The sequence below is a fragment of the Octodon degus genome, unplaced genomic scaffold (assembly GCF_000260255.1).
Source record: "Octodon degus isolate 3935 unplaced genomic scaffold, OctDeg1.0 scaffold00016, whole genome shotgun sequence".
Taxonomy (NCBI): Eukaryota; Metazoa; Chordata; class Mammalia; order Rodentia; family Octodontidae; genus Octodon; species Octodon degus.
In genome coordinates this window covers 10,419,170-10,439,078 of record NW_004524592.1, presented here as the reverse complement: position 1 = coordinate 10,439,078, position 19,909 = coordinate 10,419,170, and the positions used below count along the sequence as shown (strand labels likewise).

General features: G+C 39.6%; 1 protein-coding gene across 1 annotated transcript in view; it reads right to left on the bottom strand.

The window, feature by feature from the left end:
• Dytn (dystrotelin) overlaps positions 1 to 12,811 on the bottom strand; it is a 68,825-nt gene extending 56,014 nt beyond the window's left edge. Inside the window, exon 1 of the mRNA XM_023710158.1 lies at positions 12,742 to 12,811. Coding sequence (XP_023565926.1) covers positions 12,742 to 12,811 — 70 coding nt within the window. The remainder of the gene's footprint in view (positions 1 to 12,741) is intronic.
• Positions 12,812 to 19,909: the final 7,098 nt, after the last annotated feature.

Here is a 19,909-nt window from a genome sequence, read left to right as displayed (position 1 = left end):
AAAATTTAAAGAATGAAAAGAAATTTTCTGTGCTCATTCCTATGTATGATCCAAGATCTAAGCACTTCTTCATTGGGAAAATCTAATGGCTTCCTTGAATTTAAGCAGCTGTGCTTGGTCTATTTACTCAGGGCTTAACATGAAAGGACAGAGAGGCCCATCAAAGAATTGATCTGGAGTTTTCCTGAGGGGAGAGAGAGGTTGTAGCCTGGACAAGGAATATTTCTAGGGCTGCATGTTAGAGCCAGGGAGATTAGGGATAAGGGACTACAGGAGTGCTGTGTGGACTTCAAAATCAAAGGTCAAAGTAATACGTGGAAATGACAGCAGTACATCAGATCAGGCACTCTTATCAAACATTAAGATAAAAGCCTACAGGATTCCTGTCTATTCCCAAGGAGTGGCTCCTTCTCAAACTTGACTTAGTCTGCATTTCACAAGCACAGTGGCTTTGTTCTAGCCTGGAAGATGATGTTGCTTGCTCCTGAGTGTTATGGCATAAAGGCCTACTCTTAGACACGGGCCATGAACCACTAGACACTTCACAAAACCAAAGGGGTTTCTGCACTGGTGAATTAAACAACTGATCAAAAATACTAGAAAAAAAATCACATCTGTACTGCAGGTAGAGAGACTTTTTCCTTCTAGTTATTTCCTAAACAATACAGTAGGACAACTATTCATGTAACATTATATTTCATTAGGTCATACCAGTAATGTAGAGAGGATTTTCAGTATCTAGAAAGATGTGCATGGGCAAGCACAAATGCTATTTTTATATTTTATATAAGGGACTTGAGCATTTTCAGACTGGCTATCTGAAGGAATCCTGGCACTGATTCTTCATGGATACCAAGCAGCATCTGATCAATACATGATCATGACTCAAAGACACCTACAGAGGTGAATGAGGGCTGTGCCCAACAATTGTCATCTGGACAAGAGGTCTGGTTCAAGAACCCTCCTAGATGCTCCTTGATTTTTCAACAAATTCAAAGATATGAAAGGACTTACAATTTGCTCTTTTGTTATTCCATGTTTCCTAAAGTTTTAGAAGTGCTTAGTTTTTAGAGAAGAGTCCAACATTAGAGAACAGAAATATGCTTGGCTCTGGGAGGAGAAAGAATAATAATTAAGAGTAGGCATAATTTGTGGAAATAATTTGCAAAAGTGTGATGCCTAACATTTTTGTTCCTCTGGAAATAGGCCAGTTTTGAGCCCTGGTTCCTCTCAGATGCACTAAGTGAATATGGAGAATGCCAAACCAGGGGTTCTGCAGGTTCCCAGATGTTGCTCATGGGGGAGGAGCAGCTCTGTGAGTGCCTGGCCATCTGGCCTGTCACCTGCGTCCAGTGAGGCTTCACAGAGTCACCTAATGCAGCAATGCAGCGTAACACGGCCAGCTGTGGTAGAGTGTGATGGGGAAAATGAATGGGCCTTCCAGGTGATCTGCCTCCAGTGCTGCACCTTAAAGCCTCATTTATCCTTTTCCCCCTTGATGATGGGAGAAAGCTCAAGAAGCAATTGTTGGGTATCTCAGACAGCAGGCAATCAACAAAGTAGCTATGCTTGAAGACATTAATATAAGCCAAATGTGTTCGTGTTCACAGGAGCAATTTGTGAAACATCACTTGCTTTCAATAGTCCTTAGATTTGCTTAGCCACGTTACATTCAACATAGCATGAATTTATTGTGCCTGTGTGCAGGCAGGCAGACAGCAAGAAGACTGTCAGGAACAAAGGGAAATGTGCCCCATTTATACAGGTAGAGAGAAGGCAGGGGGCCTTAGGTGGGAAGATCTTACTAGCCATCTGTGATCAAAGTTCTCTGGCAGTGTTGCCCTTCAGTGGGCAGAGTCCTACAAGTGTCCAGTGTGAATTCTTGGTTATCTCCAGATGTTCCAGAACCTGCCTAATTCCTTGTCCCATCCTATCTCCTTCCTAACATCCTGCGCTTGCAGATGACCACTTCATTATTGAGCTGAGTTCCCTGCAGAAAATAGTCCTTCTTCCACTGACACCTGGCCTCTGTCCCAAGCCTATAGAAATGTGGACTTCACAGTGGAATCCAACATTTTACCATACACTCCAGCTGATCTGGATGCATTCTAAATTTGAGAAGTTTCTCTGATTACTTCATGCTAAGCTTATTGAGAGTAGAGGTCCAATCTGGGATATGACAATTTGAATCACTTGTGATGCTGCTTTCAAAATCAATAATGAGATCATACAAAAGTTTATTCTAAACAATTAAAGTTAAAAATCTAGATTTAACTATGTGAAAATGGCTGCAAATAGATCCACTAACAAAATGTTATGGATCAGTCCTGGGTATAATTTGGTATCTAGACATGTTACAAGAAAGAATTGAATAAAATAAAATAAAATAAGCGCTTCCCTGGCAAGCGCAAGGGCCTAAGTTCAATCTCCGATTCCACCAAAAAAAATAAAATAAAATTTAAAAAATAAAAAAAGAAAACCTTAGAAAAGATATAGAAATTCACTAAACAAAATGATAGTTCAACCATGGTTGTTATATTGTGTGAAGTTGTCTTCAAATTAGTTATTTAGATTATCAGATACAAGCCTGTGAAATTGGTAAAATAAATAGTCAAAAGAAATCCAACAGGAGAGAGAGAGAGAGAGAGAGAGAGAGAATCTTAGTGCACTAAAAAAAAGAAAGAATGAATGAATTTTCTCTAGTCATTTGTCAAATAGTTATATAGTGACAGTTGTGGGACCTTTCTCTCAGTTTCAGGCCTACTTTGTACTATGAACTTAACCCTAAATTTAAAATATCTGTAGTGATGTTCCTCTTAATACAAGACAGTAAAGGCAACAAAAATAAGATACTTTTGTGTATTTGAATAACAATTCAAAATGTTTTGGTTAAATTACTTTTGGTTGGCTTGACAGAGTGGATGAAGTACTCTTCAACACATTGTAGATTTCTGCTTAGAAGAAAAACCCATTTTAATCACCTAATAGATTCTTTCAGCCAGAAGTATGCCTATTGCCTTTATCTGTGAATAAAATTTTATTTACAAACAATGTTCAGAAATGTCCTAGTATTGCTCACCTTGTTTATTGGAGTCCATTTCCTGAATGTCCTGAGAGGACAGATGGCAGGAAGGTTCCTGTAGCTAAAGACAAACCAATATTTTATGCAGAAGGTTTTCCCATGGAGGGATGGGGCTGGGGGACAAAATCAAGAGCAAGTCACTTCCCCTGTGAGACAGTGATCATAAGGTCTGTGAGAGATCATAAATCTCTTGAGGGGATAAAAAGGATGACTCCTCAAAAAACTGAGAACAGCTCCTAAAACTAATATCTAGAACGCTTGAGGTGTTATCATTCTTAAAGCAGATTTTACTTTCATTTCAAGAAAATGTAAATTTATAGACAAAATTTGAAGCTATCAATTACTGAAATTTCTAATAGTACCAACGTAAATAATTCTAGATATAAAATTTCTAACAAATATCATCAGTTTATCAGCCATGCATGTATATATACACACACATATGTATGTGACTATGCAAACTTCAGTCAGTGTTTCATTTTGGGAAGTATAGTCAATTAATTACTTCATTAATAGTTTCATGTTGCAAGTAGTGTTCAAACCATGTTTTTTTTAAACAAAAATGAGTGATGTTGTAAGAAACCCTTAAATAGTTTAAGAAAAATACATACTATTTGTTAATATGGGCAGCTGAAAACTTTTTAAAAGTTACATGGGTAATTAAATGTAAATAGCATTTCTCTCTTTTAATGAATGAATTAAAATACACATCATCTGTGCAGATAAATATTATGTAGAGTGAAACTGAAGCAAGAACATTAGTTCTATAAAAATATGATAGAAACAAACAGTAATCTGAACCTTGCCAAAATCTAGGAAGTTTCCAAGTATATCCAGGTAAGAACTATTTTGAAAAGCTTCAGCAAGGGAAATTGGGCCAAGCACTGCCTTTGGTGCAGAAGTGCTTCACAGGCTCCCTCTAAGGTACCTGCTTGGAAGAAGGTCACCCCCCATCCAGTCAAGACAGGAGGGAGCTGTGCTCTGCCAGGTCCTTACCTGTTCTAGTTTTCTTCAAGAATTCTAGTCAAACAATCTGCATACATGACTTGGAAGTTCTGGGAGAGAGAAAGCTGAGTAATATCCGGTGTCTAGGTATGTCCTCCCTCGTAGTGTTGATTTGTTTTCACTGCCCAACAGTTACAAACAGTGATGCTTGTGGCTGTGCCTTTTGTAAAGGCTCCACAGAGCACATTCATTAGTAATAAAGAGCTTGAATAATTGAAGGCCATGTGTACATCTCTGTTTCAAAGGGCCACTGGTTTTGTGTGCAGTAGAGAAATGTAAAGCATTTTCTGGGTGCCAGGAGAGTAGGGGTTACTATAGAGATTGGGAAACAGTGAGAAGTACTCCATATTCCAGGCAACACCCACCTTACAAACCAACTGAGAAAAGAGATGCAGAGAAATGAGATCTAATTCCTTTTATGAGTTCTTGTATAAACAGAGAAATATGTTTGCATATTGTTAAAAGGCACTAAACGCAAATCTTCAAGTGGGTAATTATCATGCATGATGCAAACACATTTCCTTCTAAGTTTTAAGTATAGCTTTAAAATGCCTTATTCCTAAATGGTTTAGTTTAAAAATTAGCCTGCTTCACTTCTACTGGGATTTTTTAAAAGGCTGTATAGCATGGACAAGATACATTAGAACTTTACCATTAAGGTCTTTGGGCTTCTGAGGAAGTAAGAAACCAATTTTTAATGTGTGTCTCCAAACTGTCTGAACCTGCAGCATAGGCATGTTACAGTATAATGTACAATACATGCCTGGTGTTGCATTCAGGGTTTGCAAGGAAAAGAAATTAATACAGGATACATAATAGAAAGAATCATTTAAAAAATATTCACCCCAACAGTCAAATGCAAAGTTGTACAGATCTGGCCACACACTAGAGACCCAGGGAACCCAGGTGAGGGCCTGGATCCTGTGACAGTGTCCTGCACGAATCTAGCTGAAGACCTACAGTCCATGATAATAACTGCACAAGTCCAGCTAGTGGCCTGGAGCCCATGACTTGTCTCATGCAAGCCTGTTGCTAGGATCTGGGAAGGCCCAAAGCTCAGTGGTGGAAGCTAGAAAGTCTGCACCAGCAGGATGAAGCTCTGTGCCAGCAGGCTGAGAGATCTGTGCTAGAGCCAGGAGACTGCTCAGTGTAAGGGCCAGAGCTCTGGCAAAGTAAACTGCAGCTATCCATGGTGACAACGAGGTCCCGAGCTCCTGTGATGATGAGAACACTTGAGTCCATGTCAGGAAAGTCAGGGCGACCTGCTTCTCCAGGAGAATAAGCAGAGCACCATGTTCCTCTCCAGTTCTCCTTTTCACGTTGTCGGCAACAATCCTCAGGTGGCCCTGCACACCCAGCCCCACAATGACTCAGTTCAGGTGGGTGTTACATGTGGCCACCAGCCACAGTCCACCACAGCTGGAAAGCCAAAACTTCCAGGCGTCTATGGTCCCAACTGATACACTTAGAACCACCATGAATATGCTATAAACAAAAGCAAATTGAAATTTCAGTATAAAGTCCAAAAATAGCCAATTTACTCTTTGCTTTTTGAAAAGTTAATGTCATGCTTTTGGCCTCTTAAAAGTATAAACTGGGAGCATTTTAAAAAATGAAAATTGATAAATAGGATAAGAATGGGGTCATATGGAGGAGGAAAAACCAATAATTTATCTATAACCAAGAAGGCAAAACTCTAGGGAAAATGGTTATCTATTTCACAGGAATTCTAGTTGAATACTTCAGACTCAAAGTTGAAATCATATTTAGGAGTTTACAAGTTCTGTATAACATTATGACGGCATCAAGATGTCACAGTGCCTGAGGCATTAGCAATAGAAGGAGGTTTGAGTGGCTTTCTGAGTGCTGCATGTTTAGATTTGGCCCAATCTGTACCATAAATTAATTCTGTGCATCAAAAATCTTGTGTCAGGAGTTGGGGTCTAGCTCAGCGATAGAATCTTACACAAGAAAAAAGAAAGAAAGAAAGAGGACTGGGGATGCAGCTCAGTGGCACAGCATCTGCCAGGCAGGCAGGGGCAAGGTTCTGAGTCTGATTCCTGGTATAACGAGAGAGAGAGAGAGAGAGAGAGAGAGAGAGAGAGAGAGAGAGAGAGAGGCAGACAGGCAGACAGGCAGACAGAGACAGAGCAACAGACACAGACACAGACAGAGACAGAGACAGAAAGAGAGACACAGGGAGAGACAGAGACAGAGAGAAGTGAACAAAGAAAGACCTCTCTCTGTCTATCCTCCCTTCACCTGCTCTTTCTTCTATCTTTTTGTATGTGGTTTTAAATCATACTAGTTATTGCAATTTTACATCCATAAAGGATTGAGGAGGTGGCATCTTTTGCTGAATGCTAGCAGTTTGTGTAAATCCTGATTGGAGGTTGTCTTTACCTTCTGGAAGAGCTCCCCCTTGAGGAAGAAAGAGGGAAGAGGGTTTAATCTTCACACAGTTGCAACCTAGCAAGCCTTACAAAAACGAATTTCGTTCCAGACAGAAGCTGGGCACAGCAACTGTGGTTTGAGGCAGGCCGAGTTCTGTTCTCGCTCTACCTGGTGGCTTTTTACATGTACATACGTAAGAACTGTAACTCCCAAAAGACAAAGAGGAGCCGTGAGACACTTCCTAAAAATAAGTGAGAAGTTCCTTAGGGAAGTTAGAGGATAATTTTACACGCACATTTATACACGTGGTGGATGATTTCAGAGACACAGTTAAATTCCTAAAACTGACTCAAGAAAAATAACAGAAAACTGATACTAATATAGCAAAACCAGTACAGTAAATGTGTTAAAAATATTCTAAGCCCATATAGTTGTGCATGTCACGAGTTTGCAGCTTTAAAAATGCACGATTCTCATACTGTGGATGTAATTTAAAGACGCATTGAACTATTGAGTTCATTCTAAGAAACCAGCAAAACCCTACATGCTGAAATGAAATAGTCGTAAGCTCTTGTTTTTCTCTGTTCCACACACACGCTCAAAACTTGCACAGGCCAATGTTATTTATAAATATGCATGAGAAAAACTCAATAAAGAACCTAGAAGCTACATATTAAAAGACTAACACACTACATGAATTTATTACAACTGAATAAGTTTTATTCTGGGGACGTAAGCTAGAATGCTTGACATTTGAGAATTGATAACATAATATAGCCTAGTATGCATGATCAAAAGAGATGATGAATGTTTAAATTCTTTTTAAACTTTGTTACCGTAAAAGATATATTGCTGTTAATTCTCAAAATACTTCCACTTTCTTCAAACACATTTATCTCATTTTTCTCGCCACTTTCTGATGCAGCTCGAGAAGTCCTTGCGCATGAGGGTCTACCAGGCGTGCTCCAGGGCCATCTGGTGGAAAGGTGGCCTGGTACAACCCTTACTCATGGGATCGGGCACTATGTGACTTCTGGGTCTTTCAAAGGCAAAATAACCACGGGAGGTAAACGCTTTGAGTCAGGACATCAAGACAGCCGAGAAGCACCATGAACAACACGAAACAACACTTCCAAGACTACCCTAGATTGGAAAGAACAACAGGATGTATGTGTTCAAAGTGAGAGGGAGTATTTTGAGGGGGATTAATGGCATTGTGCCTTTTTTTTTTTTTCAGAACTGGGGATTGAACTCAGGCACTTGTGCTTGCCACGCAAGCGATTATTCTACTGAGCCATCTCCCCCACCCGGCATTGTGCCTTATACTGTAATAAATTTACAAAATTGTTTAAAATATAATATTTTATCACATTATTTGTTATAGCTACCACAGGAAAAATTTCTCACACACATGCACATAAAATCATGTGAGCATTAAATAAACTGCTCCACATATAAAATTCGAGTCTCTGGATTTAAAAAAAAAAGAGATAAGTCAAGTCATAATTCAGTGCAAAGGCACTTTGTACCACTATTACTTCTGGAAATTGGTTAGCTAATTTTAATTGACTACATTGTATGCTCCTGGGTACTTCATGGCATTTTCAGATGTTCGGATGCTGTGGAATGCCTAAATTAAGGTAAGCAGCACACACATCTCCTCACATACCCATTTTTTTTTATGAGAGAGAGAGAGAGAGAGAGAGAGAGAGAGAGAGAGAGAGAGAGAGAGAGTGTGTGGTGTGTGTGTGTGGCCAGCTCAGCCCACCAGGGGGCGGGGCTGGCTGGCATGTGGTGCTGGAGGATTGAACCGTGGTCCCTGATGCTTTGCTAAGCTTGTTCTAAGTAGGTGCTTTAGACCACTGAGCCATCTCTCCAGCCCTCACATACCCATTTTTCACAGTGGAAACACAAAACCAATTTTCTCTGTGATGTTCAAAAATATAATATGCTATTGTAGTGTTCTTGGGAAAAAAATGAAGGCATTTAGTACCGTGTTTCTGAAATCTGTTCTGTGTGTTTTTAACACTTTTGCTAAGTTGAAGGCTCATTATAAGTTTGTCTGGACCAGATTTAAAGGACACTGGTCACTGGGCAAGTGCTGTTTGTGGACACTGTCTTTTTGAATGTATGCAAGCCAGCTACTCCTTGAAATTCTGGTCACAAGGCCAAGAAGCTAATGTGTGGCCCTGCTATGTTCTCTAATCTGTAAAATACTTCTGCTGGTAATTGGGTGTAGAACAGGGGCCCGGTTGAAATAAGTGCCAATATTACAGCCACTGCTATGGAACACTTGGACTGTTCTCTTCCAAAAGTAAGACCTAACTGCAAAATATTCCTCTCGTGATTTTTCAGGATACTCGTAATATAAAACTACCTCCAAAATAGGCCCCAATTAAGATCATCTGCCGGATAAGGATCACACACAGTCATCTTAAATTATAAAATAATAACATAAATATATAATGAAATATAAACAACATTATTGTTAGTATACTTAAGATAAATAATATAAATTTTATTAAGTATTTGTACATCTCCAAGTAGATGTCTTCTCATGTGAGGTGAACACCTCTATAAACAGGTAAACTCGAGGTTTACTGCTAAATGACCAATCGGAGTACAAATGATTTGTGCATTTGGAAAAAAGATGTGGTTGTGTCTATTGTGGATCTTCATAATTTAATACACTTTAGTGGATGCACTTAATGCACCCATGTGAAACAGAGAGACATTTTCTGCATTTTGGTGCCGGCGTATTTCCCACCTATCATGTGGTCCTGCACTCTTAATTGCCATTATTTTTGTCGCCACTTGATTTAATGAAATCTTTGTGAAGTCCGGCCTGTAACATGTCATGATGTGGGTGAAGGTCACTCACAGCTGAGTCATCAGTGCACTATGAGCAGGCTACATGGACAGAAGTGCTCACGTAAGGAGCCTCTATTGTTCGACATGAAAGCCTGGGACAACTTCTACAGGAAATGGAGTTCAGAGACATTCAGGCCAGAATTCAGGGTATGAAGAGTTACAACAGTGTTCCAGAAAAGCATTCCATGACTGTATTTCAACAAATGTAAATTTTTATACTTGAATAAATGGAGGAATGTGAATTCTTGTACATGAAAAAAATATACAGTTCCAATTTTTGTGCCAGTACTGTGCTGGTTTGATTGCTTATTTTACTTGACCTATTGCCCAGGTTCATCCATGTTGTTGAAAATGACTCTGTTTTCTTATTTTTTAAAAAGCCAAATAATATTCCATTGTTTAGCTATGCTACATTTTCTTCATGTATTCATCATTGATTGACACTGGCTGCTGTGAGCAAAGCTGCAATCAAATGCAGAAATGCAGCATCTGTTGGACATACTGATCTGGCTATATACCCAAAGTGGATTGCTGGCTTCTATGGGAATTCTACTCAACTTTTGGGGAAAAAAAGTGTTTACTGCCTAATACAGGCACACAATGAGATATCGTCATATGACGAGGACTTAGCTCAGGGAAACACACGGGTGCTGGCTGGAGCACTGTGTAAGAACATAAACAGGAGATAACCTGTGTAAGAATCACACCACAAGGATACAGGCAGCACTCTGGCTCTTGTGCTCTGGCTCTCTGCCCTGCCCTACACTGCCTCCTGTTGCTGATGCCTTGAACTTGTGTGTTCGTTAACCTTGGAACCTCACCCTCAAAAATCTCTCTTGAGCCCCTTGAGCAAGCTGGCATATGTATTTGGGCCTAAGGCTTCTAAAACAATATACAAAAATCATCAGTGACCTCTATATTGCTAAATCTGAACTGCATTTCTCTACTTTTATCTTAGCTTTCCTACATTAAATTTTTGATTTTTCAATTTCAAATATACAAATGCAGAGCGAACATTACAAATAACCCCATATAACCTTCATTCAGATTCATAAATTGTTATTGCATTAATTCACCACACACATACACACACATTTGCACAATATGTCTACTTATTTGAGAGTAAGTTGCAGATATTTTCCTTCCTTCCTCTTAATTAGTGCCTAAGAATAAGCAGATTCCCCTACACAGCCATAAATGCAATATTAAAAGTCAGGAAGTTTAACATTGATAACATTATTATCCAATGGTTATTATTCAAAACTTGCAAATAATGTTCTTTACAGAATTTATTTTTCCTGATCCAGGATCAAATCCAGCATCATGAACTACCTTCAGCTTTTACATTTCTTTAGCATCCTGTAATTTTGATCAGCTCCCTAACCTTTCTCTTGCTTATTATGATACTGACATTTTTAAATTGTGGGGGCCAGCTATTTTGTAGAAGGTATCTCAAATTATGCGTGTTTGTTGCCTCTTTGTGATTACATTCTGTTTCTACATGAGAGGGAAGTGATGTGTGATGGTGGATCCTGGTAGGCATTTGATTAGCTTGAGAGCCACCTAGGGGATTGGCAAGGTACACTCCTGAGTGCATCTGGTGGTGTCACCTTCAGTGCAGTCTCTGCTCTCTGCCCTCTTCCTCTCTGGCATCCCTCCCTTGTCTACTGCTTGCCAGCTGTCACAAAGTGAGCACTTTGGCTTGCTATGCCCTTTCACCACAATATTTCTACCCTGGAACTAGCCAACCATGAGCTGAAACCTCTCAGACTATGAGTCAAGATAAACCTCAACTCCTTTGAGTTTTGGGTATTAAGTATTTTGTCCTTGCAAGAGGAAAACGAACTGTTAAAGCATGCCATAAATTCTTTATCATTGTCACTATATCACCTTAGGAGGAAAACATGATATCAGTTGAATTACTGGAGAACATTACTTTTATATACTTGTTTACTGTTTTATCTCTTCATGCTAATATCTGTGCTCTTTAGATATAGGTCATTCAATTATTTTTGTTTTAGCATCTTCTTGTTTAGCAAGATATTCCAGACTTAGAAATGTACCCTGTCCTATGGGCTGGCCAGATAGCTCAGCAGACTAAAGCTCCTGCTTAGGCAAAATGCAGCGGCTGGGTTCAATCCCTGGCATGCTGTGCAGGCCCAGATGGGGCACGCTGAGACAGTGATTGAGTCTGGGCATGGTGGTACGCATCTGTAATCCTGTAGACCCTGTACTAAATACATTTTAAAAAATGAAAAAAGAGAAATTTCCCTGTCCCAGGCCAAAAGTCAATCATTTTTCCAAAAAGCTGGGTTTCCTTTAGTGGGAAATGGTTTTAGAACCTGAACTCTGGATGCTGGATGTGTTCATTGCTACAAAGTCTCCAGATTTTCTTGGGTTTCTTTGTAAATTCATTGCAATACCTTTGGCTTCAATCCCACAGACCAGAACCAGGTGTTCTTCCTTTCCTCTCTCCCATGTTTGTTTCACCCTAGTCTAGTATTGATTACCTGGCTTCTAAAAATGTTGACCTTCCTTGCTCAAATACTCATTTTACCTTTGTTAGACTACTCTTTGCAGATTCTCCCCAGTCTGTAACCTGTTTCTTCTTTCATTGACTTGTCCTTCTCACTGGCCTTTAAATACTGCACAGTCATCTCAATAAGTCCTTTTCTCTCTTCCCTCTCCTGTGTATGTGGTGCAGTTTGTGAGTCCCTTACTCATCTGTAAGCAGGCAATTCACAAGTTAACAACTCTAGTCTTGGCCTCTTCACTAAAGTACAGACCCATTGATAATTTGGCACCTCCATATAGATGTTAAATTTAGTATTTCTTGATTTTCTATTTTATTCACACATCTGTTCCATTTTCATTTTTCAGGAAAAGGTAACACTGTCCACCGAGCTTTTGAAATGAAAGCAGGTTATTCGCCCTTTTTATTTTTTCTCCTCACTACTTTCACTACTCTTTAAGTATTATGAATGCTTCCTCCAGAATGTACCTCAGGTTTTCCACTTTTTCCCATCTCCACTGATATCTCCTAAGTCTAAGTCACTAGCTTCCTTGCCTGAATTCAAACAATAACTTCCCACATGGCTAGTAGCTTCAAAATCCACAGCCCTAATCTGGGCATGGTGACACACACCTATAATCCTAGCACTTCAAAGACTGAGGTAAGAGAACTGGCATGTTGAAGCCCAGTCTGGGCAACTTATCAAATTAGCAAGACCTTGTGTCAAAACTTAGAAAAAAATAATAAAAAGCCTGGGGATATAATTCAGTGTGTAGGCCTGGATTCAATCATGGTACTGAAAAAAAATCCAAATCATTAACTTAAGACTTAATGAAACCTTCCACAATCTTCTTCTTTCTCCAAGCCCATCCCATACCTGTCTTGTTCTTATCCTGGCCAGTTGTGATGTTTTTAAAAGCTTTCTCTTTTTCCCTGATCCACTTCATACTGGATCTTTGCACTTGCTCCTTCTTTGCTTGCAATCTTTCTCTAGTTCATCTCATCTTGTAAATGACCCACTCTCATTTTTCAGGCTTCATCAACCCATCCGTGATTGCCCTTTCTGAAATTGCTTCAACACATCATTCCATTTTTTTAAAAATTTGAAAACATATTTTATTTATTTGGTACAGGGTCTCACTACACAGCTCAGACTCATGGTGGCCCTCCTGTCTCAGCCTCCCCAGTGCTGGGACTACATGTGTGCACCACATGCCCAATTCTGTTGGCCAGCATGGTACATCTGGGCTTCTGGGGCAGGCACAGCATACAGTACCAGGGATCGAACCTGGATCCTTGTGCTTGCTAGGCAGGTGCTTAGAATGCTGAGCTATCTCCCCAGCCACATCATTCCATTTTATTCACAGCTCTTAGCTCACTCTGAGCTCATTGTGCTTCTTTGTATGTTTACCAGTTGTCTTCTTTACTCAAAAGTAATCTCTTTAAAGGCAGAAATAAGAACCTTCTTGTCCTATTTGTCCTTGTGTCCTCAATGCCTGCTTCCCATAATGCATGACCCATCATGACCACTCAAGGAATGTGTGGAATAAATGGATCAGGAGAAGGGTTGGGGAGATAGCTCAGTGGAATAAGCGCTTCCCTGGGAAGTGCAAGGGCCTGAGTTCAATCCCCAGTTCCACAAAAACAAACAAAAAAACCCAGGAGAGAATGGTTAGCACTGGACAGTATCACACTATGATCTCAAACAGTCCATACTAGATGTGAACATGAAAGTGAGTTAATGTCCGACACTATCAGATATCTAAATCATCTAAATAGTTTTCCATAATTCTGACTCTAATATTTATGATCATAGTTTAATTTCCATGTAGGTTGTACAGGAAATGAATGCAATGAGGCATTGGTGCCTCTGGTGCTTTTACTTTACATCTGAGGTTGATAAGTTGGCATTCTTATTCTATCATTAATCTTGCTTCCTTGGTTATGTAAGAGACATTAATAGGCCATATCATACAGGAATTCTGAGGTCACTTTACAGACTTTATAATAGAAATCCCCCAAACTCCAGGCTAAAGTTGAGATGTGATCTGATTCACATTTGGAAATAAAATATTATTTTGACTCTCATCCTAAAAATGGTCTCTAAGGTGGCGACCTAGCCCGGCGGTCTCCACGCCGGGCTCTAGAGCGCGAGGTCGCCGGTTCGCGACCCTGTCCCGACTCTTTTGGGACTGGGCAGATGGCTCAGTAGAATAAGCTCTTCCCTGGTGAGCTCAAGGGTCTGAGTTCAATCCCCAGTTCTGCCAAAAAAAAAAAAAAAGTCTCTAAGTAGTCACATGTAGAAGAAACAATCCCAGTGACACAGTAAATTTCAAGGCTCACCTGGGCTCTGTAGGCAGACTTCCTCAAAAACCAAACTAAACTGAACTGAACTGAACTGAACAAGAGTAAACCAAACCAAACCAAACCAACAAGGGTGGCCAAGTAGGAGGCTCTGCAGTAATCTGGAAGAGAGGTAGTAGAGGTTTGGTCATAGTGTTCATTGTGCAGACTGGCTTCTGGGAAGTGTAGAATCACATTTTGAAGGTAGAACCAATGGGATATTCTACAAGTGGGTGCTTAATGTGAGAGAAAGAGAAGTCAAGGACAACTCCAGAATTTTGGTTTGAGTGAATGGAAGGATGAAGTTCCATTCTCCTGAGATCCTGTGAAAGGAGCAGGTTTGGAGTGAGATATCAGAATTAACAGATAAAGTTGAAACCTAATCATTGACATGAAGGCTTCAGGAGGTGGGGCCTTTGGGAGGGGTGAGTGACCTCATAAAGGAGCCTCAGAGTTGCTCATCATTTCCTTATGTGAGGACACAGTGAGAAGGGATCATTTAAGAACTATGAGATGGGTCCTCACCATCACTGAATTTTTTGGCACCTTGATCTTGGACTTGCTGGCCTCTAGCACTATGAGAAAAATTGCTATGGTTTTTGGTTGTCAGTTTTTGAGAGGATCTTGCTGTGTAGTACAGGCTGGCCTTAAGATCACTATAGCCCAGGCTAACCTTGAACTCATGGCGATCCCCCTGAATCAGCCTCCTGAGTGCTCGGGTTATAGGCATGCACTGCCATTCCTGATCTTCTATGATTTTCAAGCCACCTAGTTTAAGGTATTTTCTTAAAGGTATTTTGTTATAGCAGCCTGAAAAGACCAAGATGCATCTCAAATGATGCTGATAAGAAAGCATGAAGACTGAATTAGTCCGTTTTCTGTAGTATAACTAGATACCTAAGGATTGTAGTTTATAAGGAAAAGATATTTAGTGCACAGTTTTGGAGGCTGAAAGTCCAAATAGGATGGTGCCAACTCGAGATTTTCACTGGCTGCATCACATCCTGCAGATACCAGGATGGAGAAGCCTGTGCAAGAGGGACCAATCGAGGGACTGATCACATGGTAAGACAGGAAGCTAGAGTGGAAGAACCAATTTTGCTCTTTTTATAATAGCTCTCTGGAGAGAACTCAGTTCCAGGAGAATGCCCTCTACCCTTTCTGGGGACAGCACCTCCCAACTGATCTCTCCATGGTTTCTGCCTATTAAAAAGCTCATCACCTCTTTACATGGCCACTCTGAGGAAAGAGCCTCCAACCCATGAGTCTTTGGGGAAAAAGCCACATTCAAATTATAGCAAAGACTCAGAGCTCTTCCTAAAGGCTTTTGTAAACATGGAGCTAGTTCTGGGTGTAAAGGAAGAATCTATTCAGCATTGCTTGCCTATGACTCTTGCAAGTTGTTCTAGAGCAAGGCACGCCAGGATGTAGGGCCTCCTTCCTGAAGCAGGAGGAACACCTACAAGGAGGGAGGAGGAGACTGTGTGTACTCCACAAAACCCTTTGTTATGGCCTCTGCAAAAATTACTTTCTTTGTGCTAGAGAAATTAGAGACTTGTGATTAGGTATCTCTCTGTGGGCTCAAAATTTCTGCCCAGAAAATATTAATATGTGAGGCACAGCAGCTGCTCACTGTTGGGAGGTTTAGCAGTTTGCTTCCAGAAGCTCAGCTGCAGGTCTGGGTAACCTTTCTTTGTCCTCTGCTTTCAGCTTTGAGCTGGGAGCATCTCAGCATTAAGGCTAGTTATAGAGCAAACCAAAGTTCCATATAACACTACTTCACACTTGTGCCTGTAGGGAGTAGAGAGAAGAAAAATCTTTTTATTTTCTATTTCCATGAGCCCATAATTTCCATTTCCATGAACTGAAGGAAGGAGCAATGATTTGGTCAAGAGAGAAAAGATGGCTCCACCATGTCAGACCTGAGAAGGCTTTCATGTGATGGAGTTTGTGGGCACTCCAGGCAGGGCACATGCTGCCTGCAAAAGCAAGGAAGTGGCAGACCTGGAATTTACAAGTCATGGGTATACTGGTGGGACTGGTGTTAGGATTTTTTACAATAATATAATTTATTGATAAGCCGGGAAAAGAATCCTGTGTTCAGAAAATAAAATGCAGGTGAAAAGTATTTTGAGTGTAGGGATGGCGAGATAGATTAGCAAACTAAGCACCTGCTTAGGCAAGTGCAGGGATCAGGGTTCAATCCCTGGTACTACCTGCCACAGTCCCACACCTGGACACGCTGAGTCTGTGACCGTACCTATAACCCCAGTGCTGGGGAGGCTGAAAACAGGAGGATCACTATGAGTCTGAGCTGCACAGTGAGATCCTGTACCAAATAGATTTTTTTTTTTAAAAAAAGAAAACTATCTGGAGTATGAATTTGGGTAACATGAAATATGGTGGCTGACCTAGAAGGTAACTGCCCATCTCCCAGGGCAGGGGTTGCCAAAATGTGTACCCCCCCAGCCCAGCAGGAGAAGCATTTTCTTTTTTTTTTCCCCATAATTTTGTTGATAAACAAATAGCAATGAGACAGTTTCAAATCAAATTGGTAGGACAGTTTCAATAATTGACACAAAACCTTTTTTTTTTTTTTTTTTTTTTTTTTTTGGTGGAACCCGGGATTGAACTCAGGCCCTTGTGCTTACCAGGGAAGCGCTTATTCTACTGAGCCATCTCCCTGGCACTAAAATGTTTAGATATTTTTTTTTTTTTTTGGTGGAACCGGGGATCGAACTCAGGGCCTTGCACTTGCCAGACAAGCGCTTATTCTACTGAGCTATCTCCCCAGCCCTAGGAGAAGCATTTTCTGGCAACATTCAGAAATGCAACTTCTACCTATTGAGAATTTGCATTCAATCTATTGAGTCATAAATTCCAGCTATTTTAAACTTCACAATCTGTTTAAACAGATGATTGTGAGTCATAATAATGTCAAAAAGCCACTGGTCAGGGATTGAAGAAGACTGATGATGCTCACTAAATAGAAATGACAGGAATATTAAAATATAAACCAATGCTGGTCTTAAATCTGGTTGAAAAAATTGTTTAAATTATCCAAATATATTTATTAATTCCCCTAAAACAAATAACCAAAAAATTTCTCTATTAAGTTATACAGATATTGGTAATACATATGTATGTGTGTGTGTGTGTGTGTGTGTGTGTGTATACACACCCACACGTACACTCATATATGTATACATTCAGTAAAACTTTAGATTACAACTAACTTCTGTAAACATTGTGCAAGATGAGAAAATATTTCTTTTCTTTCTTTCTTTTTTTTTTTTTTTCTGTGTTTAGGCCAGAGTCTACAGGGTCTACAGGGTGTTCAGGGTCTCACTACGTAGATTAGACTCATAGTGATTCTCCTGTTTACAGTCTCTCAAGTTCTGGGATTACAGACATGTTGCCACCATACCCAGTAAGATGAGCAAATATTTCTAAGAAATATTAACTTAACAAATGATCAATGTCTTGCAATATGAGTAACACATGACCCTGAACATCATATAATCACAACTGAGACAATGATTCATTCTTTCTTTCTCTCCTCTCTCTCTTTCTTTCTTTCAAACACACACACAAACATACACACACACACTGTGGGATTACACACACACACACACACACACACTGTGGGATTGTGGGTGATCATCTTTCAACAACAAGAGGTTATGGTGGAGATCTCGACTGCAAAGGAGAAAAAAGGCAGAGAAATATCTCATTTCAAATGAGATAAAGGGGCAAAATTTTGTTTCATAACAATGTAAAGTCACATTTCTATGAAATCCTCAAAAGGAGGAAATAGTGAGTGTCACTGGATAGTTTACCTTGCTAAAGTTACACAAAAAGAAGGGACTTGGCAGGTTAGCTCAGTTGTCTAAAGTGCCTGCTTGAGCAAAATCAGTCAAGGGCAAGGGCCTGTGGTTCAATCCCCAGCACCACATGCTGCACCAGACCTGCTCTTAAGGCAGCCTGAACCAGTCCAAAAAAAGATCCTTCTCAAATTTTGTAGTGGCTTGGTTTAATCCCTGGTGGGCCAGGCTGTCCCTGTCCCTGAGGCATATTGAGATAGCAATTGAGACTGGGTGTGGTGGCATCCTGTAATCCCAGCACTTGGAAGTCTAAGAAGAGGAGAATCACTACGAGTCCAATCTACATAGTGAGATCCTGTAGACACTATACTAAATACGTTAAAAAAAAAAGTTGCACAAAAAGAAAAAGATTCCAGCAGAAAAGTATAAAAACGAAGTACAAGAAGTAAAGCCATGTTGTTATGTTGAGCTGTAGGGGACTCAGGTCAACAATTTCTGACACCGCCAGTCAAGCAGAAGACCCAATACTATTATGGATTACTGGACTCTTAGAATATTTTTGCTGAGTTAACACACCTATAATATTCGAATGATGGAACTAAACAAAAAGGGATATATAAATGAATGTCCATTTTGTATATGTGTATTCAAAATGGCTAGGATAGAAGTATAGTTACATTCTCTTAAAGAATAGAGGAATTTGTTGTAATAGTGTTTGTAAATAGGATATCATGTCTGCATCTTGTACAGCAAATAACCACTAGGAAGACAGTATGCAATGTGTTAATTATTAAAACTGTCCTACCAGTTTGATTTGAAACTGTCTCATTGCTATTTGTCTCTCAATAAAATTATGGAAAAAAGAAAGAAAAGAAAAAGATTCCATTAGCCAACAGACACCAGTGATTCTGTTAGTGGTCATGGAAATCCTTCCGTGTTATAACCTTTCTCTCACTAGCCACAGAAGTTTTCAAAGATAAGTTCAGGTTAACTTATTTTTCTTTATTTTGTATTTTATTACTTTGTGTTGTATAAATATTTGAATATGTTTGAGTTATAGGACGAATCATCTGAGTTTAGATTACTTATTATGAGGAAATTTCATTTAAAGTACAAGTGCTTTAGATTACAAGCATTTTTCTGAAATGAATTATGCTCACATACCAAGGTTTATTTTCTAGCTATCATCTATCAATCTGTCTATCATCTATCCCTATTATCGGTAACAGAAACCATAACTAACTATAGAGTTTGTTATTTTTATTTTTTATTTTAAAGAGAGAAAAAACAATTAAAATTGTACAGAATTTCAAAACAAGAGAAATACAAATAAAAACAATACTGAAATTCCATCTCACCCCAGAAAGAATGGCTATCATTAAAAAAATCAACCAACAAATTCGGAAGGCAAAAAGAAACACTTCTCCACTACTGGTGGGAATGTAGACTGGAGCAAATGCTATTGAAATCAGTATATAGATCCCTCAAAAAACTGGAATTAGAAGTCCTATTTGACCCAGCTATTCCCCTCCTGGGTATTTTTCCAGAAGAGCTGAAAACAGCACACCACAGTGATATGTGTGCACCCATGCTGACAGCAGCACAATTTGTCATAGTTAACTCTTGGAAGCAACCCAAATGCCCATCAACCAAGGAATGTACAAAACCGATGTGGTATTTTTATACAATGGAGTACTCCTTAGCTATAAAGAAGATAAACTTGATGTTTTCATGCATAAATGATTGTAACTAGAAACCATAGTCATGAAATAAACGAGACCAATGTGTGTAAACAGTGGATTGTCTCCATAGAGTAAGAAACTGAAAAGTAAATAAGATCTAAAAGGTTCAATAGGTAATTGTGAAAGGGAAAGAAAC